At 41.0% G+C, this 17,129-nt stretch overlaps 1 protein-coding gene across 7 annotated transcripts in view; it reads right to left on the bottom strand.

Annotated features, from left to right (window-relative positions):
- The window catches only part of LOC126213116 (zinc finger protein 492-like), a 187,660-nt gene that overhangs the window by 60,046 nt on the left and 110,485 nt on the right, over positions 1–17,129 (bottom strand). For 5 of the 7 annotated variants that reach the window (XM_049940719.1, XM_049940720.1, XM_049940723.1 and 2 more), the window contains one exon: positions 7,442–7,534. The exons of 1 other annotated variant lie outside the window; for it this stretch is intronic. In XM_049940719.1, coding sequence (XP_049796676.1) covers positions 7,442–7,534 — 93 coding nt within the window. Of the gene's footprint in view, positions 1–6,303; positions 6,859–7,441; positions 7,535–17,129 lie in introns of those variants that run through there. One more of the 7 variants, XM_049940724.1, reaches the window with a different exon arrangement.

Here is a 17,129-nt window from a genome sequence, read left to right as displayed (position 1 = left end):
GCAGATGCATAAACAAAGCACCCATAGTTGTGTTTCGAATGGACAAGGGACCAGTACAAACGCAGGAGGGTGGTTTGATCAGCACCACAGGAAGTACCATTGAGGACACGGAGGACACTGAGGGACTGTGTACAGCAGGCTGCCAGGTAAGAGACATGGGAGGACCAAGAGTGTTTCCTATCGATCATGAGACCCAGGAATTTCATAGTGTCAACAAACAGAAGGGCAACAGGTCTAAGATGTAGAGATGGTGGGGGAAACCATTTGCGCCACCAGAAATTCAAACAGACGGTTTTGTGATTAGAAAAGCGAAAGCCACTGTTGATGTTCCAGGAGTAAAGACAATCAAGACCTTGCTGAACATGCCACTCAGTGAGACAGGTCCATGGAGACCTCCGATAGATGGTAAAATCATAGACAAAAAGGGAGCCCGAGACACCCAGTGGGAGATAGGCCACAATAGGGGTAATGGCGATAGCAAAGAGGATGACGCTCAGGACGGAACCCTGAGGCACATCATTTTCCTGAATGGTATCTGACAAAGCAGATCCTGTAAAAATGGTCTTGTAAAAATGCTCGAAGAAAACAGGGTAGGCATCCACGGAAGCCCCACGTGTAAAGAGTACGGAGGATAACAGTTCTCCAGCAGGTCTCGTAGGCCTTCTGTAAATCGAAGAACACTGCCACAGTCTGGGATTTCTGCAGAAAACCATTCATGACATGGGTGGACAAAGTAACGAGATGGTCAACTGCAAAATGCTGCACTCTAAATCCACACTGTGCATTTGTGAGTAAATGGTGAGTTTGAGCCCCTACACCAGCCGGGCACGAATCATACATTCCATCACTTTGCAAACACAGCTGGTAAGAGAGATGGGGTGGTAGCTGGAAGAAAGGTTTTTGTCCTTACTGGGCCTAGGTATGGGTGTGACTGTGGCTTCACGCTACCATCCAGGAAATGTGACCTCAGCCCAGATGCGGTTGTATGTGTTAAGCACGAAGTGCTTGCTGCAAGAGAGCAGAGCTGCAACATCTGAATGTGGATAGCATCTGGCCTTGGGATGGAGGATCTAGCTCCCTCATAGTGAAGGTGGCATTGTAACACTCACTATTGGGAGAAGAGGAGGGTACCGCCCCAAGCACCTCCACTCGTTTCCTATGGATAAAGGCAGGGTGATAGTGGAAAGAGCTTGAAACTTATGCAAAATGGCGGCCCAAGGTGTTGGAGATAGCAACAGGATCCACAATCCACCTACTGTCAGGCTGGAAATGGGGAAATGGATCTTGGTTCCAGAGAGCCATCGAAGGTTTGCCCACACAACAGAGGAAGGTGTGGAACTGGTAAAAGAACTAGTGAACGAAATCCAACTAGCTCTTTTGCTATACCAAAGAACGACAACACTTCACACGCATGTGTTTATAATGAATGCAGTTTTCCAGCGTAGGTCGGTGGTTAAAAACACGGAGAGCACATCTCCATGCGTGAATTGCGTCACGGCATGCCTCAGTACACCAGAGGACTGAGACACGATGTGGTGAAGATGAAGTGCGAGGAATGGAACGTTCTGCAGAAGTAAGGATAACGTTTGTGAGGTAGTCCACCTGGTCACAACAACTGAGGAAATCTTGTTCTGCGAAGGTCGCCAGGGAGGAGTAAAGCTGCCAGTCAGCCTTAGTAAGCTGCCATTTAGGTATGCATGTGGATGGGGTAGGAGTCAGCAGACGGAGAGCACACGGGAAGTGGTCTCTCAAGTAGGCGTCAGAAAGAATGGACCACTCAAGATGAGGGGCACTCTAGGCAGTGCACAAGGATAGTTCCAAATAGGAATAGGGGTGCAAGGAGTCAGAAAGGAAAGTGGGTGCACCAGTGTTAAGGCAGAAGAGGTAGAATTGGTTAGGAATGTTAGCCAAGAGGGCTCCTCTCTGGCAGACCCTGGGAGAACCGCAGAGGGGATGATATGCATTAAAGTCACCAGAAAGCAAAAGGGGTTGCTGTGATGCTAGAAGCAGACATAAATCATCTGTGGGACCATGAATGTTCCATAGGAGGTCAGTCATGAGGAGGAAGAGAATGTCTGCGGAGGGACAGCCGGTGGAAGGTCGCTACTACAGGGCTCAGAAGCAGGAGGATCCTGCTCCAAGGGGTGTACAAAAGCATCGGAGTGCTTGTGCGGTTGGTTGGTGGAGTCCAATGCCAAAAAACAAATGGTGGTGTGCACCAGCGAGACAAAGGCCAGCCGGGCTAAGCGACCACGTCAAACAGGATCTTCGAGTTGGTGTAGGGGCAGACCGTTTGTCTTTAGCGGACTTCTTTGAGCACTTCTGCTTAAAGGAAGACTTGGGTGTTAGTTGGCTGGAGGGATGGACGAAGTCTTCACACGAGTACTCCTTCTGGCCTTCCTGCCTGCCAGTTGTGTAGTGGGTAACTTCGCCTCATGAGGTGAGAGTCTGATAGTTTGTTGCACAGCAGGACTGGGGTCACTGATGCTACCTTGACACTGGGCAACTTCACAACCTCAGAGCCGAATTTGAGGTTGCATATCTGTGTAACCATGTCCTTCATGGAGGGAGGGGTAACAAGAACTGAACTATAAGTGCCTGACAGATGAACACAGAGCTTGTGGCTAGTCAGCAAGCTACCGGGTAAGGCACTTTTTCCTTTACTGGAATCTCTTGAACAGCCTGCTCGTCGAGATACACAGAACAATCCTGGGAGGAGGCGGCATGGTCACCATTGCATTTGATACAGCAGGGAGGAAGAGGTAGACATTCGCTCTTGTGTGCACCCCTGTCACAGGTTACACAAATGGCTGGGTGTCGAAAAGATGTTCTAGTGTGATTGAACCAATGACACTGATAACAGCGCATCGGATTCAGAAGGTATGGCTGGGCTGTGATGATTTCAGCTGGCTTTAATCTTGGATGGCAGCACCACCCTATAATAGGTGAGGAAAAGAGTGCGGGTGGGCTCCAAAGAAGAATCGACCTTTTTCATGACATGATGAATGACAATGATGCCCTGATCGGAGAGGTAAGATTGTATTTCCGCCTTGATCAGACCGTCAAGAAGCCCGGTGTAAACTACACCACAGGAGGAAATCAAAGTTCTATGTGCCGTGACATGAACAGTGTAGCCGTGGTGAAGTAAGGCAGCAAGAAGTAGTTGTGCTTGAGCATCAGAAGCCGTCTCCAAAAGCAAAAAGCCATTCCGTAAATGAGAGCAGGATTACAAAGGGCCAACAATGGCAACACCTTCCTAAATAATAAACAGATTAACTATGGTGAAGGACTGACCATCTTCAGTATGTGATACAACAAGGATTCGCTGTGCAGTGGGAAGGGTCTTCAAATCAGAACCCTAATAACGTTTTCGTTTCGTTGACATCGATGAAGAGGATGAGTGACTCATCGCGAGGAAATCCCCCATGATTGCAGCATCTCCAATGGCGTGCTCCTACTGGGGGGCTCCTACACAAGGGGGCACACCCGCCTTAGGTGATTGTTCACACCTCAGGTCACACCTCCCGAACACATGACAGAGGGACCAACGGGCAATCTGAGAAGGTTACAGCTCAGTCAGTCACCCCTCCCTGGGCCTGGCTTGTATCAGGGGATACATGTGAACCTTACCTGTCGACCCGGGGCTGGGAATTACGTGTTACACAGTCACCTTTTACATGTTAGACATGTGGTCTAGCCTTCAGGAGCGCACAGGGAAGAAGAAGAAGAAGAAGCAGAAGAAAAGAGAGAATCCTCAAACACCGAAGCAGAGGAATGGGAGGTGAAAGGAAACAAAGAAAGGAAAAAGGAGCCACAAAGAAAGGAAAAAGGAGCCACAAAGAAAGTTGAGACTGTTTGCAGGTCAGCAACAGAATGCAGAACATTCCCCATAATACCCCAGACATGTTCCCCAAGGGAGAGGAAAAAGAATAGCAAGAGGATAGACATGTAGCACACAAGGTAAAAAGGGCTGCCAAACGCTGGGGCTCCCTGGTAGCCAAGTATGAACCTGCCAAAGAGTGGCTAGCCCCCGGGAGGGGGGAACAATTTGAGAGCCCCCACCAACAATTTTGTTTATTGAAGATAAAATTACTGTAAATGCCCTTATCCATAAAAGTAGAAACAATATTACTTCTTAATGAGTGAAAAATCCTATTGCAAGTGACTTAATTATATTTGTACTATTTGGAAAGTAAATGTTGAAATAGGACTAAGTCCATGTCCATTTCTGGTTTAATTTTGACTTTCATAAATTTTGGTGATCACATAATTCATATATAATGAAGTAATTACTATTGAGAAGAAATTAGCTGTTAACTGTTTCTATGAGAACTTGCATATACTATTTATAACTGCTAGCATCACTGTACCACTTGTCTGATTATAGTAGAGTTCACTGCACTTCATTGGGTAAGAAGTAATAGTAGCTTTCCTTTATCACAACTCTATACAGATTATATAAAAGTAATGTTCAACATTAGTATGCCTAATTAGGCTGGTGACAATTTTTATATCATTTAAGCAAACTTGGTTTCTTAAAAAAATTTCCAAATTTCAATCTTTAGCTTTCTGGTTTCCTCTGTAGCACTGAATTCAGGTTCAATAAGACAAACCCATTAGGTAACTCATGGTCAGTTTTACTTAAATCCTCCCAGAGGGTAACATTTACTACATCGTAATAACATATTTGGTAATACACATTGTATGTTAATATAATACGCGGTGCAGTATAGTGTTGTACGTTTTCAGATGTTCTGCTGTGAAATGTTCATCTGAATTTGATAATAATAATGGACAATGTGCCATACCACTCTGCTGTGGTGGATCACGCTCTAACAACGAGGAGGCGAAAACTAAATATTTTGCTCTGTGTACAAAGAAACATTGTATCAGATAAAGTTGAACTTGGCATGAATAAACCATAGTTAATGGATCTTGCACTGTAGAAGCCAAAACCTCCACAATACAAAGTCAACAAACCAGTTAACATTAAAGAGCATAATGCAATCAAGGCTTCTTCCATATCATGCTCATTTGAATCCAGCTGAGCATATATGGGCCCAGGTGAGAGGTACTGTGGCAGGAGACACAAAGAAGTTTGGGCTCATTGAGGTTGAAATGCAGAAAAAAAGAGCCATTGCAAACTTTACCCCACAGTAATGATACTGAGTTGTCAGCCATTCAAAGAAGGTAATTGAAGAGACTTGGATTTATGGACTGCTGAAAGAACAGATGGAACAGAGTCAGTTCAGTCAGCTCCAGTGCCAGTTCCAGTTCTGAGGGAGACAGCGATGATTCTTCCCTTGGTTTCACTTAACTACACTGTAAATGTGAGTACATATGAAAAATTCATTGATGTAACTGCTCCGTTTAGTATTGTATTTCTTTACGGCCAAAGAATGTTTGCTTGGCAGCTGACTATAGGTCATAACCTAAGATAGGCATTGTGTTGTTGCTACCCCTTGGAAACTATGCTTCCCTGCACTCTTTCTTCACCAAATTTCCGAAAGTTGCAACTTCTTTTAAACACACTATAGTATTTTACTGCCTCTGTATTTCTGTTTTGCACAGTTCATCTGATTATAGCTTAAACCTGTTAATGATACCATGTGTGTGACATGAGGCTAAACTATATAATTCAAAATTTATATGACAATCACTATTTCCCCAGTTCACTGTGACTAGTCTGTGTACATATTAGCACATTTAATAATTTTCCCTGCGTGGAAATCTTTTACCACAAACTCACAAATACAGAGACTCACTGACCAGGTAAGAGCCCAATGAATTTGCTTACAACACATTAATCGAAGATACTGAAATGCATAGTCTTCTTCAAACAATGTGAAACTTCTGATAGGAATATCAAAATTCTAGAAAAAGATAGATTGCTACTAACGTAAAGATAATATGTTAAGTTTCCAACAGGCAAAATTAAAAGAGATTTACACTTAAGCTTTTGGCCTCAGCCTTTATCAGAAAAAGAACTACTTTCCAATACATATAAAATTGAATTAAAAGTCAAATAGTACATTGCTCTAACACAACAGTTTAAGGCTCAAAGTTTTAGAGAAGTTCGATATACTGTGCATAAATAAAGTTTTGTATGCTAGTTACAAAATACAATAAGGACTACTGATTTGAGGATATCAAGAAGCGAATTAATAAAGATTATAGTCAATAATGTGGTGCAGTTTAGTTGTAATCACTGTCAGACACAGTACAGATATCTGACAGCCTCACAGGCATGGAATATGCCAGACTGGTGTCTACCACCGATGGTTTAGCTGAAATTATCTTCAGAGCACCCTGAACATTACAAAAATTCCAAATTGTTTCTTGGATTGAGCCCTTTTTTGACAACAATTATTTTGCTTGATGTTCAGATTCAAAACTTCAGAGGCACCATATTATTGTCTTCAATTAGTGAATCTCACTAAAGTGTCTAAGGCTTCCATAGTGTCAATCCCAGAGATGTTAGTTGCAGACATTTTGCCATAATCACTGTCAACTTCTGGTGCCTCCTGTGACTTCAAAACACTTTTATAATATCACATCATCCACTCTCCTTCGGTAACTGAATTTCTACCTATGTCAATCCATTTTAATTTCACCTGAAAAAGCACTCACTTCATTGGTAGACACAGAATTTATCATTTGTACAATTTCAGAGCGATCAGCTGTAAACTACTCATCATTTAAATTGCTTTCCATCTCTGTTTCTTCAATCATTTTAGACCATAGTTCACTCATAATACTGTTTTGGTTCTCACTTTTCCCAGTCTGCTTATGATGACCAGTTTTTTGTGGCTTGTCAACATCACGTTTGTGTTTTGCTGCTTTAGGTGCACTTTTGCTCTGTTTGGAAATTTTTCAATGTACATACAAACATTTTACTGCGATGTAGTCTAACTGACAGTCATACAAGTAGCTGAATATTAACACAGCACAATGACTTCATTAAATAATTAAAATACCACAGCACTGATGCAAACATAAGTACTGTAAACTTAGGTTTAGTGAATGAAGAATCACTGATACTGACAAAGCCAGTAATGCAACTGGCTTATCTTGGCAAGACTATAATCACACAGTTAGGCAAACAATTATTGCTGAAAAGGTGTCACGCCATGGCAAAATACCAGACGCATGTTGGACTATTGGGTCCGCTGGATTATATAGTGCCGAATTATCATGATCTTACTGTAACTGATATCAACCTGTGACAGTGAAAATATGATTACATATATTGTTACAGCTCTGTTGAAATTCTACTCATAACAGTCAGCAAATAACTGAAGTGGAATAATACAGTACTACAAAACTTCTAAGGGGTATAAACGATGCTAATTTCACTGTAATGCATTCTTTGTATTCCACAGTTACCAAATGACATATTTTTACTTCATATGCAATCCATCTGTAAAATGTGAATACTTACAAAAGTCTCAATTTCTTCTGCTCCTAAATTTAGTACTGAATCCTCCTTAATATGATCAGTGGACCCCGAGGCTATAAATGGGTCTTCCAGATACTGACAAAAGAAAACAAAACCTCTGATTATGTACATACAACATAGCTCTCAATATTTCATTATGAAGATGATCACACTTTTCAGTGACTCATCTCTTATTCAAAGAGTAATTTAATAAAGCTAATTTTCTGGTCAGATATTTTAGTACCATACGCTGTTGAGCAAACTCATCAAACCATCTGTTTTGTAGTGTGTGGATCCATATCTGCAACACACTACAGCAGTATTTCTGGATAGCAAAGATTTGACAATTTCTTGGTAGGTTTCTGCAGGTATATGGCACTAGATGTGCTAGAATTTAGCTCATGCAAATCCCTTGAATTACTGGCTGTTGGTTTGTGGGTTCAGATTGGCATGTGTTCCACAGATGCACATCAGTTGGATGTGATGGGTAAGTCATGAATGTGCATTCACTGTAATACTCTTCAAACCACTGCGGCATGATTCTGGCCTTGTGAAATCGACAATTACCCAGCTGGAAATATGTGATTACCATTAGGAAAAACAAAGCATCAAAGGAACCATGTTCACACAATTCACAGTAATCGTAATGCATTCGGTTACTACTAGAGGTTCAATGATACCCAAGGCAAATGTTTCCTTTAGTAGCCCTGTGTCCACAGCACTGCGCATTCACTCTCATGGTGGGCAGTAGCTGTAATGTTTGCCTTATCTGTGTATATCCAAATGATGCCGTGCTGTACTGGTCAAAGGTTAGGAGGAGTTAGATTAGGAAACGATATACTTAAAGTAGTAGACAAGTTATGCTATTTTGGTAGCAAAATAACTGAGAATGGCAAGAAAAGCGTTTCTCAAGAAGAAATATTTGTTAACATTGAACACACACACAAGTGTTAGAAAGTCTTTTCTGAAGGTATTTATCTGGAGCGTACCCATGTATGGAAGTGAAAGAGGGGTGACAAACTATTTAGACAAGAAGAGAATATGAGCTTTTGAAATGTGGTACAACAGAAGAATGAAGATCAGATTAGTAGAACACAGAACTAATGAAGATGTACTGACTCATATTGGGGAGAAAAGAAATTTAAGGGACAACTTGACTAAAAAAGGGATTGGTTGATAGGATGCATTCTGAGACATTAAGGGATTACCAATTTAGTACTGGAAGGAGGTGTAGGCAGGGGATGGAGGGGAGGAGGTGGGCTAAAAATTGTAAAGGGAGACCCAGAGATAAGTGCAGTAAGAAGGATTCAGGATTCAGATGAATGTAGGTTGCATTAGTTGTTCTATAATGAACAGGGTTACACAGGATAGAGTAGCTTGGAGAGCTGGGTTCAAAGCAGTCTTTTGACATACCACCACCACCACCACCACCACCACCACCACCACCACCACCACCACGGATAACATATAACGCACAAGGATAATGAGTCATGGTAACACTACAAAAATACTAAAAATTACTGATATTGTAGGTTAGAATGGCTCTCCATCTATGATTTTTTAACTATATGCAGCAATTACATTCCATGATTGTCTTGCTGTACCTCAAGCAGAAAACAACACTGATTTGAAAACTTACACTATGTTCAGAGAGACTCACATTCAATTTCAGTCCTGGATCTTCCTTTGTTGTAAAATGGAGCCTCAATTTTTAATGGATCTTGAAGTAGGAGAATTGGAAAAGGAGAATAATTACCCATTTAAAGTTTGCATATAAAACTCTGTAACAACTGTGTAACTATTAAGAGTGATGGAGAGGTTTGTCTTCAACCACACCTCACATAGAAAATTACATTGCTAAAAAAGCAGTAATCATCCAAATAGAATAAATTTTCGTTTTGCAGCAGAGTGTGCATTGACTTTAAACTCCCTGGTAGATTAACACTGTGTGCAGGACTCTTACTCAAAAGTAAGACCTTTCCCTTTCACAGGCAGGTGCACTATCAGTAGAGCACTTGCCTGTAGAAGGCAGGCAAAGGTTCTAGGTTTCTTAACTTGCATGCATTACACTTCATCATTTGGATTGCTCCCTGGACTGTTTATATATGCTTAAGACAACTTTTGCTATGGTCTAGACTTTGGTTCCTGTTATCAGTTTACTTTGTCAAGAAGATGAAAAAATGCTCTTTAATTACAGTGAACAGCTGAAAGCAGCCAACAGTGTGGAATGAAACATTTAGTTTCAAATAAATTGACTGCCTCTGTGGAAAGGATCAATAAAAGCCAAAATTTCTTTAGCAAACCAACAAAAACAACTTCACTGTTCTGCAAGGTGATTAATATTTGACTGCCAAAATGCTGAAATAAAATAAAATGAGGAAACTAAAATCAATATGATATTTTAGACTTCCATTATTATGTGAATGCATTGTAATTCATTTCATAGCTCCTGACCAAAGAAATTCATTTTGTTTCCATTTAATGTGAGAGCTGTAAATGAAGAAGAAACAGTAAAATCACCCTGGCAGCTTCGGTGTGCCAGAAAAACTTTTCAAGTAGCTAGAAGCAGGAAAAGGTACTGCTCCTACATGAATAAACTGAGCATGTGCATGAGCCCACTTGCAACCACTCACGCGAACCTAACAGTCACACTGATTGGAAGCTGTTTGTTATTATGTTGCACAGTCTTCATCCCGAAGCTTTTGACGCATTTTGCTGTTGGCAGACACTTGTGTGTACACTGTGTTTGTGTTGTTGTTGTTGTAAATGGCACATTTCCTTTGCAATGTTTTATTTTGGTTTTATCCTCTTGTTTATGTTTTATTGCTACAGTATTATTCTGCTGCAGCAGGATGCTGTAAAATCCTTTGTTAGAGCATCAGTTCTTACCAGCCTTAATTACAAAATTTTAACTGACAACTAAAACAATGAAATATTTCCATAGTCCTAAAAAATTCCTAGGTTTCCCCAGATGAAAAAATTCCAGGATTTCCCAGTTTTCCCAGAGTGTATACATCCTGTATAATATAACTGGCAGAATTTCAAGCCTTGCATGGAACACTTGCTGTGTGAAAATGTTCTGATCACATCACAAGTGCCATGCAGTTTGAGTCTGATGGTGTAGCTGTCAGCTTATGGGCTTCAGACCTGCCAGTTCTCTGTCGGGGTTGGTTCCTTAGCCATTACTAAGGTGAGAACAAAAGTAAAGTATGATTTTTATAGGATGGGACCCCTTTAAATCTAAAAACAGTGCTGAGCAATACAGCAGTACAACAGGTCAGTTATTTTAACTATCTGAAATGTGATATCACATACAAACATGACAAAGATACAGGTAAGAAAGTAACAAAATTTGGAAACTACATGTAAAAGCAAACAGGTACTTCAGAAAAAAAGACAGAGAAAATAACATGAAGGAAGTTTTAGAAAATGATGACCATCTCCACATTACCCCGTGGAGGCGAGTCATTAGTCACTTACAAATGACAAGGCAGTAAGATCCAGGCAGTGCAATGGAATTCTTTACACCCACAAATGGCTGTATGAGAGAAGACATTATGACAGAATTTAAAATGTTTAACACACAAAACAAAATTGATGACAAAGAGGAAAACTGAGTCGAAATCTTGACACAATGAACAGTGGCAGACAATATTACAACATCAGAGATTATAGCCCAGTAGGTTGACGAAGCCGGGGAAGGCCAAGGAAGAGTGAAGGCCTAATACTCAATGCACAAAAGAAGAAGTTGTTTATAGTGCATTTAAAATTAGTTGTGACTTTTGACAATTCAGTATGGATCGAGTGGAGGGGTGCATAGTTGCTAGCATGGATGATATCAGCAGGCAAAGGTAATGTCAGGCCTGCTTGGCACATAATCTGTCAGCTGCACATCTGGTTGGTCTGTAATCTTTCTCGCACATCTTATAGCTTCATTTGTCAACTTTCTGATTAATTCCCAATCATTTCAAGAAAGGTCATAGTTATTGTGATATTTCAGTATAAGTTAAATTACTGCAAGAAATTCTTAAAGTTTGCAAACAAACATAGGGGGGTCACTATGAATTTGCATTTGATTTGTGTTAGGTCATATTATGCTGCATATGAAATTTAGATAACATATTGAATTATTCTTTGAACCTCTGAGAAATTGCTATTTATCTCCAATGTCAAGTAAATGGAATGTTAGTAAAGGTCTCCATCACCAACGCACATGCCAGTAAAAATGCCAGAATGAAATATTCATAAATCCCTTATATCTCATAAATGGTCTCCCCCTCAGGAGACACCACCTTAATGAAACACCATCCATGTGGGCGAGAGGTTTGTGTGATCCAATGAAGTGGAGGGCTATACAAGCAGTAGTGTAACTACAAGCAGGGCCTCCCAAGCTGGACAGATCTCCATAGAGGATCCAGATGAAGTGTGTCTCACAATATCCCGCCTAGTGTCCTGTCCTATTCTATCGTGGCCCATCCTATACTCTCCCTTTCTTTCCTTTTCCTCCCTGTGATTGTGTGGCAGCAGGCACAGCCCCCTAATGTGGACAGCAGAAGATCCTTGGAAACCATGACAACATTGATGCACATAGGCCTTACTGCAAAGACATGGACAGCATTCTTTAGTTGTGCTGAAGACAAGCTATCTAGGGGGTAATGTCCTGAAATAAAACCTTGGCAGGTGTCCAGGCCATGAGGTGGCAGCCCCACCTGGACACTCAGGTGCTGTGGGCTGATAACCCACACTAACAAAAAACATGCATCACAGAAACTAACAGGAGAAACAGCTGGATGGATCTTAAGGATATGACCTTTGGCTGAAAAGGAAAACCCGTATTGGTCTTTGGAATGTAAGGATGTTGAGAGAGGAAGGGAGGCTAAGAGAGGTTGAAAACCAGATGGAGAACTACCGACTAGATATATTGGGACTAAGTGAAATAAGGTGGCCAGAATCTGGGGAGTTACAAACACAAATTGGTGGACTTCTGCTGTACGCAGGTCAGACAGGTGAGGACGTGATGTGTAGGAATGGTGTAGGGCTCTTACTATCTAAAAGCAGCACGAAGAGCTTACTGGAGTGGAAACCAGTCTCAGAATGGATAATAACCACATGCTTTAAAACAAATGTGTGATATGTCACTGTAATTCAATGCTAGACACCTAATAAAATAGCTAAAGGAGAATTAAAAGATGCATTTTATACAGAGCTTAACGGAGCCCTTAAACAAATTCTAGGGGCCTAAAAATTTTAATGGGTGACTTGAACACAAAAGTTGGTTCAGAAAATGAAGGGCTTGAACATATCATGGGTGTGTACGGTACTGGGATAAGGAATGTAAATGGTGAACTGCTGATAGACACATGCACTGAACATGACCTAGTCATTGGAGGCACATTGTTTCCACATCGTAACTGCCATAAGAAAACGTGATCTTCTTCAGACCATGTTACCGAAAATCAAATAGACCACATAGTCATAAGCTGCAAGTTCCAACACTCTCCGTTAGATGTCAGAAACAGAAGAGGAGCGGACGTTGGAAGTGACCACCACCTAGTTTTGGCAGAATTCAGACTGAAAAAAGAGGCAAACAGAACCAAGATCAGTCACAGGAGCAAGAAAACAGATCTAGCAAGGCTAAAAGACCAACAGATCAAAGAAACATTTGCTCTTGAACTACAAAACAGATTCCAGATCCTCTCTGAAGAAAACTTTATGGAAGAGGGAATTGAAACATGTTGGGGAAAAAAAATCAAAGACAGTTATTTAGATGTGATAGAAAAAATCATAGGATGTAAGGCAACTCTATGGAAGGAACGGACCTCCAATGCTACATCAGATGAGATCAGCCACCGGAAAGAACTAAAACTTAAGTTAAATCTTTGTATGACAAGAGTGCAAAAGAGTGAAGCGCATAAAGAATACACAGAGAGATAAAAGGAAATGGAAAGATGAGCAACCAAAATTAGCAGAAGAGGCATCAAGACAAGGAAATATTAAAGGGTTCTACAATACAACCAAATGGTTGTCAATGAAGAACTTCAGATATGAAGGCCCAGTTAAGAACAAGGATGGGGTGATGCCTACCACTCAACAGGCACAGCTACAGAGATGGGAGGAGCACTTCAAGGAACTGTTAAATTTTGAAGACAACCATGATGAACAGGTAAGAGATGTTCCAGAGTAAGTCGAAGAAGATCAAGATATAAATTTGCAGTGTCCCAAAATGGACAAAATTAGGGTTGCTTTGAAAACCATAAAGAATACAAAGGCTCCAGGCCTAGACAAATAGCACCACAGCTCTTAAAATCTGATATTGAACGTACTGTTAAGATGCTCTATCCCTTGATGAAGCATATTTGGCTTGAAGAGAAATCTCCAAAGGAGTGGAAAAATGGTTTGGTCATAAAGCTCCCAAGAAAGGGAAATTTGTCAGACTGTAGCAACTGGCATGGCATTACATTGTTGTCAGTGCCAGTAACATCATCACCAGAATTATTTTAAACAGAATTAAAGAGTCTCTTGAAAAGTGACTGCGTAAAGAACAGGCCAGTTTTAGGGCACAACACAGTTGTATTGATCTTATTAACACTCTTAGGATAATTTTAAAGCAAAGCGAAGAATTCCAAGCAAACATGTACCTGGTATTCATTGATTTTCAGAAGGCCTTCAATTGCATGAAACAAAGTGCTCTGGCAGGTGTTGCAGAAGTATGGGATACCACAGAAGATCTTAAACATCATAAAATATCTATATGATGGTTACAAATATTGCATACTCCACAAGGGAAATGTGACAGAGCCCATGAAAGTAATAACTGGAGTCCGGCAGAGTTGCATTTTATCACCAACACTTTTTCTACTTGTTCTAGACTCAGTTATGTGAAGAGTCACTGTTTTTGTTATCTCGTCCGTTGGTAATTCAGTAACATAATGTTCTCTTCCATCAAATCTAGAATCTTGTTTTGCCCTCTTACTAAGACATCCTCTGCTGGTAGTGACTCTGTTACTTTCAAGAATTGCAGTGACAATTCGATGACGAAATGTCAGATGATCTATGGGTTATTCGTTGTGCTTGTAAAGATCCTAGGCATTTTGCTCTGCAATGTCTATAAAATGTGCAGTGATCGGGAAATACCACTTTTTCCCTCTTATAGAGCATCTATATAGGGATTGATTTTGGTCAGTTCGATCTATGCCTCCCAAGTTAGGTTGAAGCACGCTAATCCTTTTCTTTTGTTCCCTGGTAAATCTTGCTACAGAGCGTAGTGGTTGCCCTCTGTCAAAGTTGGTGGCTACAGTAACAACATTGTTGTCATTCCAACGTACCATGGAAATCCCGGATGCTGAGTCAGAACAAATTTCATATGATCCTCTATTTTCTTTTATCATTTTATCTACAAATGATAGAGTACAATTCTTAACTCTGTTTCCTCTTATTGTTCCTGTTGCTTCCACGCCCCTCTCTTCTAGGTCATGTAGCGCAGTAGCATTGAGCTGACTTGCTGGTAATTTATCTACACTTGGATTTTCTTCAGCACCCGAATCTTCATCTGTTACGTCATCAGTTGAATTTAGAGGAGGGTGTAATGTTACATTCACACCAGCATTAGGTATTTCCTCATCTTTTGATTCTAACATGTCCAAAAGTTCCATAAGTGTACATCGTTTTCTGTGAATACAAAATGACAACACATTACCCTGACGTCCTTCTGGAAGGACGGTTGAAAACATTATTGAATTACAACTGACGAAAACTTTCAATCGTAATATGAGCCCATAAATAATATAGGTTAATTCTTTAAGATATTATATGACAAGTTTCAGAATTATTGACGCAATATGAAAGAAAATATATACACCCATCGATGACAAGGTCAGTCAGTTCGTCCATGATAAAATCGGCCCTATTTTCAAGACACAGTTGCTCACTCACTATAAACGACAGCGTCAAACTGACTGTCGCAGCGCGCAACTGACTCTGCCTACTTCATATAACAGTGCGTCACAGTCCGTTGCAAAAATGCGTTATTCGCAAAAGTAAATAATTTCAACAGTGAGTTACGTCGTCCTTCCAGAAGGACGTCAGGGTTATCTGGGTTAAGATTATCTGCTCGAAGGCGAATTGTACTCTAGTGAGTACCAGAAGGGCTTATGGCAAAAACTGGGGCATAAGACCCTGAGGTATGCACTGGATATACACCACAGCAGTTAGACTTAGGATCTCCTATGGGACCGTATTGTTGTGGAAGAAGGTAGAAAATCAGGTTGCAGCTAAGGAGCTTGCTAAGGTAAAGAGACTGGCCTGGTTAGCCATAACAGGGAAAATTAGTAGCACACCAACTGCTGAGATGGAAGCCTTGCTGAACATGCCTCCACTACACCTTTGGGTTTAGATGAAGGCAGCAGCTGATGCATAGACTCAAAACTGGTAAAAACTGGATCTCAATGACACACACCACACACACACACACACACACACACACACACACACACACACACACATACTAAATCAGTAAGTGGGGCAAATATAAGAATGGCTGGAGAAATGCAGGCCGACTACATAATAACTCCAACTGCTTCAACAAGCCTAACAATATAATAATTGGAAGCAGAGAGCAGTGCGACAAAACAGTTCGACACCATATGGGTAGAAATCAGACCAAGGTGCTGGGGTCGGGGTGTCTCGGATTCAGCGAAGACTGGTGGGCATCATCACTCTAGGAAAACTGGCCTTGGTATTCCAAGCTGAAATTACTGAAATCAGTGTGTGTGTGTGTGTGTGTGTGTGTGTGTGTGTGTGTGTGTGTGTGTGTGTGTGTGTGCGTGTGCGTGGAGGAGAATATACATAGGTGCTACAAGGACCGTAGCATCTATATCTATTCAGCCAGGCAGCCTTGAAATCATTGGTAGCTCCTGCAACTAGATCTAAGATTATTGTAGTATGTCGCAGTGCTCCGGTGGAGCTAGGGGAAGCAATAGGGTAAACCTAATGTGGGTCCCTGGCCACTCAGAGATCGGTGGCAATGAACAATCCTAATGACTGGCCAGGATGGGGGCAAAGACTCCATTCATTGTACCCTAACCTGTCCTTACAATCACCAAGACTATGATCGAACTAGAACTTCAGAACTGGCTTACAAGATAGTACATAGATACTGGAGCAAGGTCTATAACCAAAACATGGTAAGATAATGATGCCAAAGCCATGTTTTAAAAGAAGCTCTATAATCCTAGGCTTGAACAGGAAAAATATTAAACTTATGGTTGGGATGATGACCAGCCATGAGAATTACAAAAAACACCTACATACCACAGCAAGAGGGGCAGAAATTTCGGGGCAACTAGAGGTGGAGAAATTGTGTCTAACAAAGAACTGGTAAAGGGACTCCTTGCACTACCTAAGGGCACTGGTTGGCTTTACTAGATACACAGGGAGTAATACCACACAAACTGTTTCAGTGCAGGCAGAGTCAGGTTAGATCAAAGCTGTTTTAGCTTCCCTGCCAAAATCAAACCAAATGAATCATCCTTAGTGAATTTGTGTTTAGGTATTTTTTTGACAAATTGACTATTATGCAGTGAGATCAAGATGGGCCAAGTTCAATTGGTTGTAATTCAAACTTGGTATGTGCTACATAGTAACCTAAAGCACCATGTACATGAGCATAAAATTATGATCTCATCTGATATGA

The sequence above is a fragment of the Schistocerca nitens genome, chromosome 11 (genome assembly GCF_023898315.1).
Source record: "Schistocerca nitens isolate TAMUIC-IGC-003100 chromosome 11, iqSchNite1.1, whole genome shotgun sequence".
NCBI lineage: Eukaryota > Metazoa > Arthropoda > Insecta > Orthoptera > Acrididae > Schistocerca > Schistocerca nitens.
This window is presented reverse-complemented; position numbering and strand designations above follow the sequence as displayed.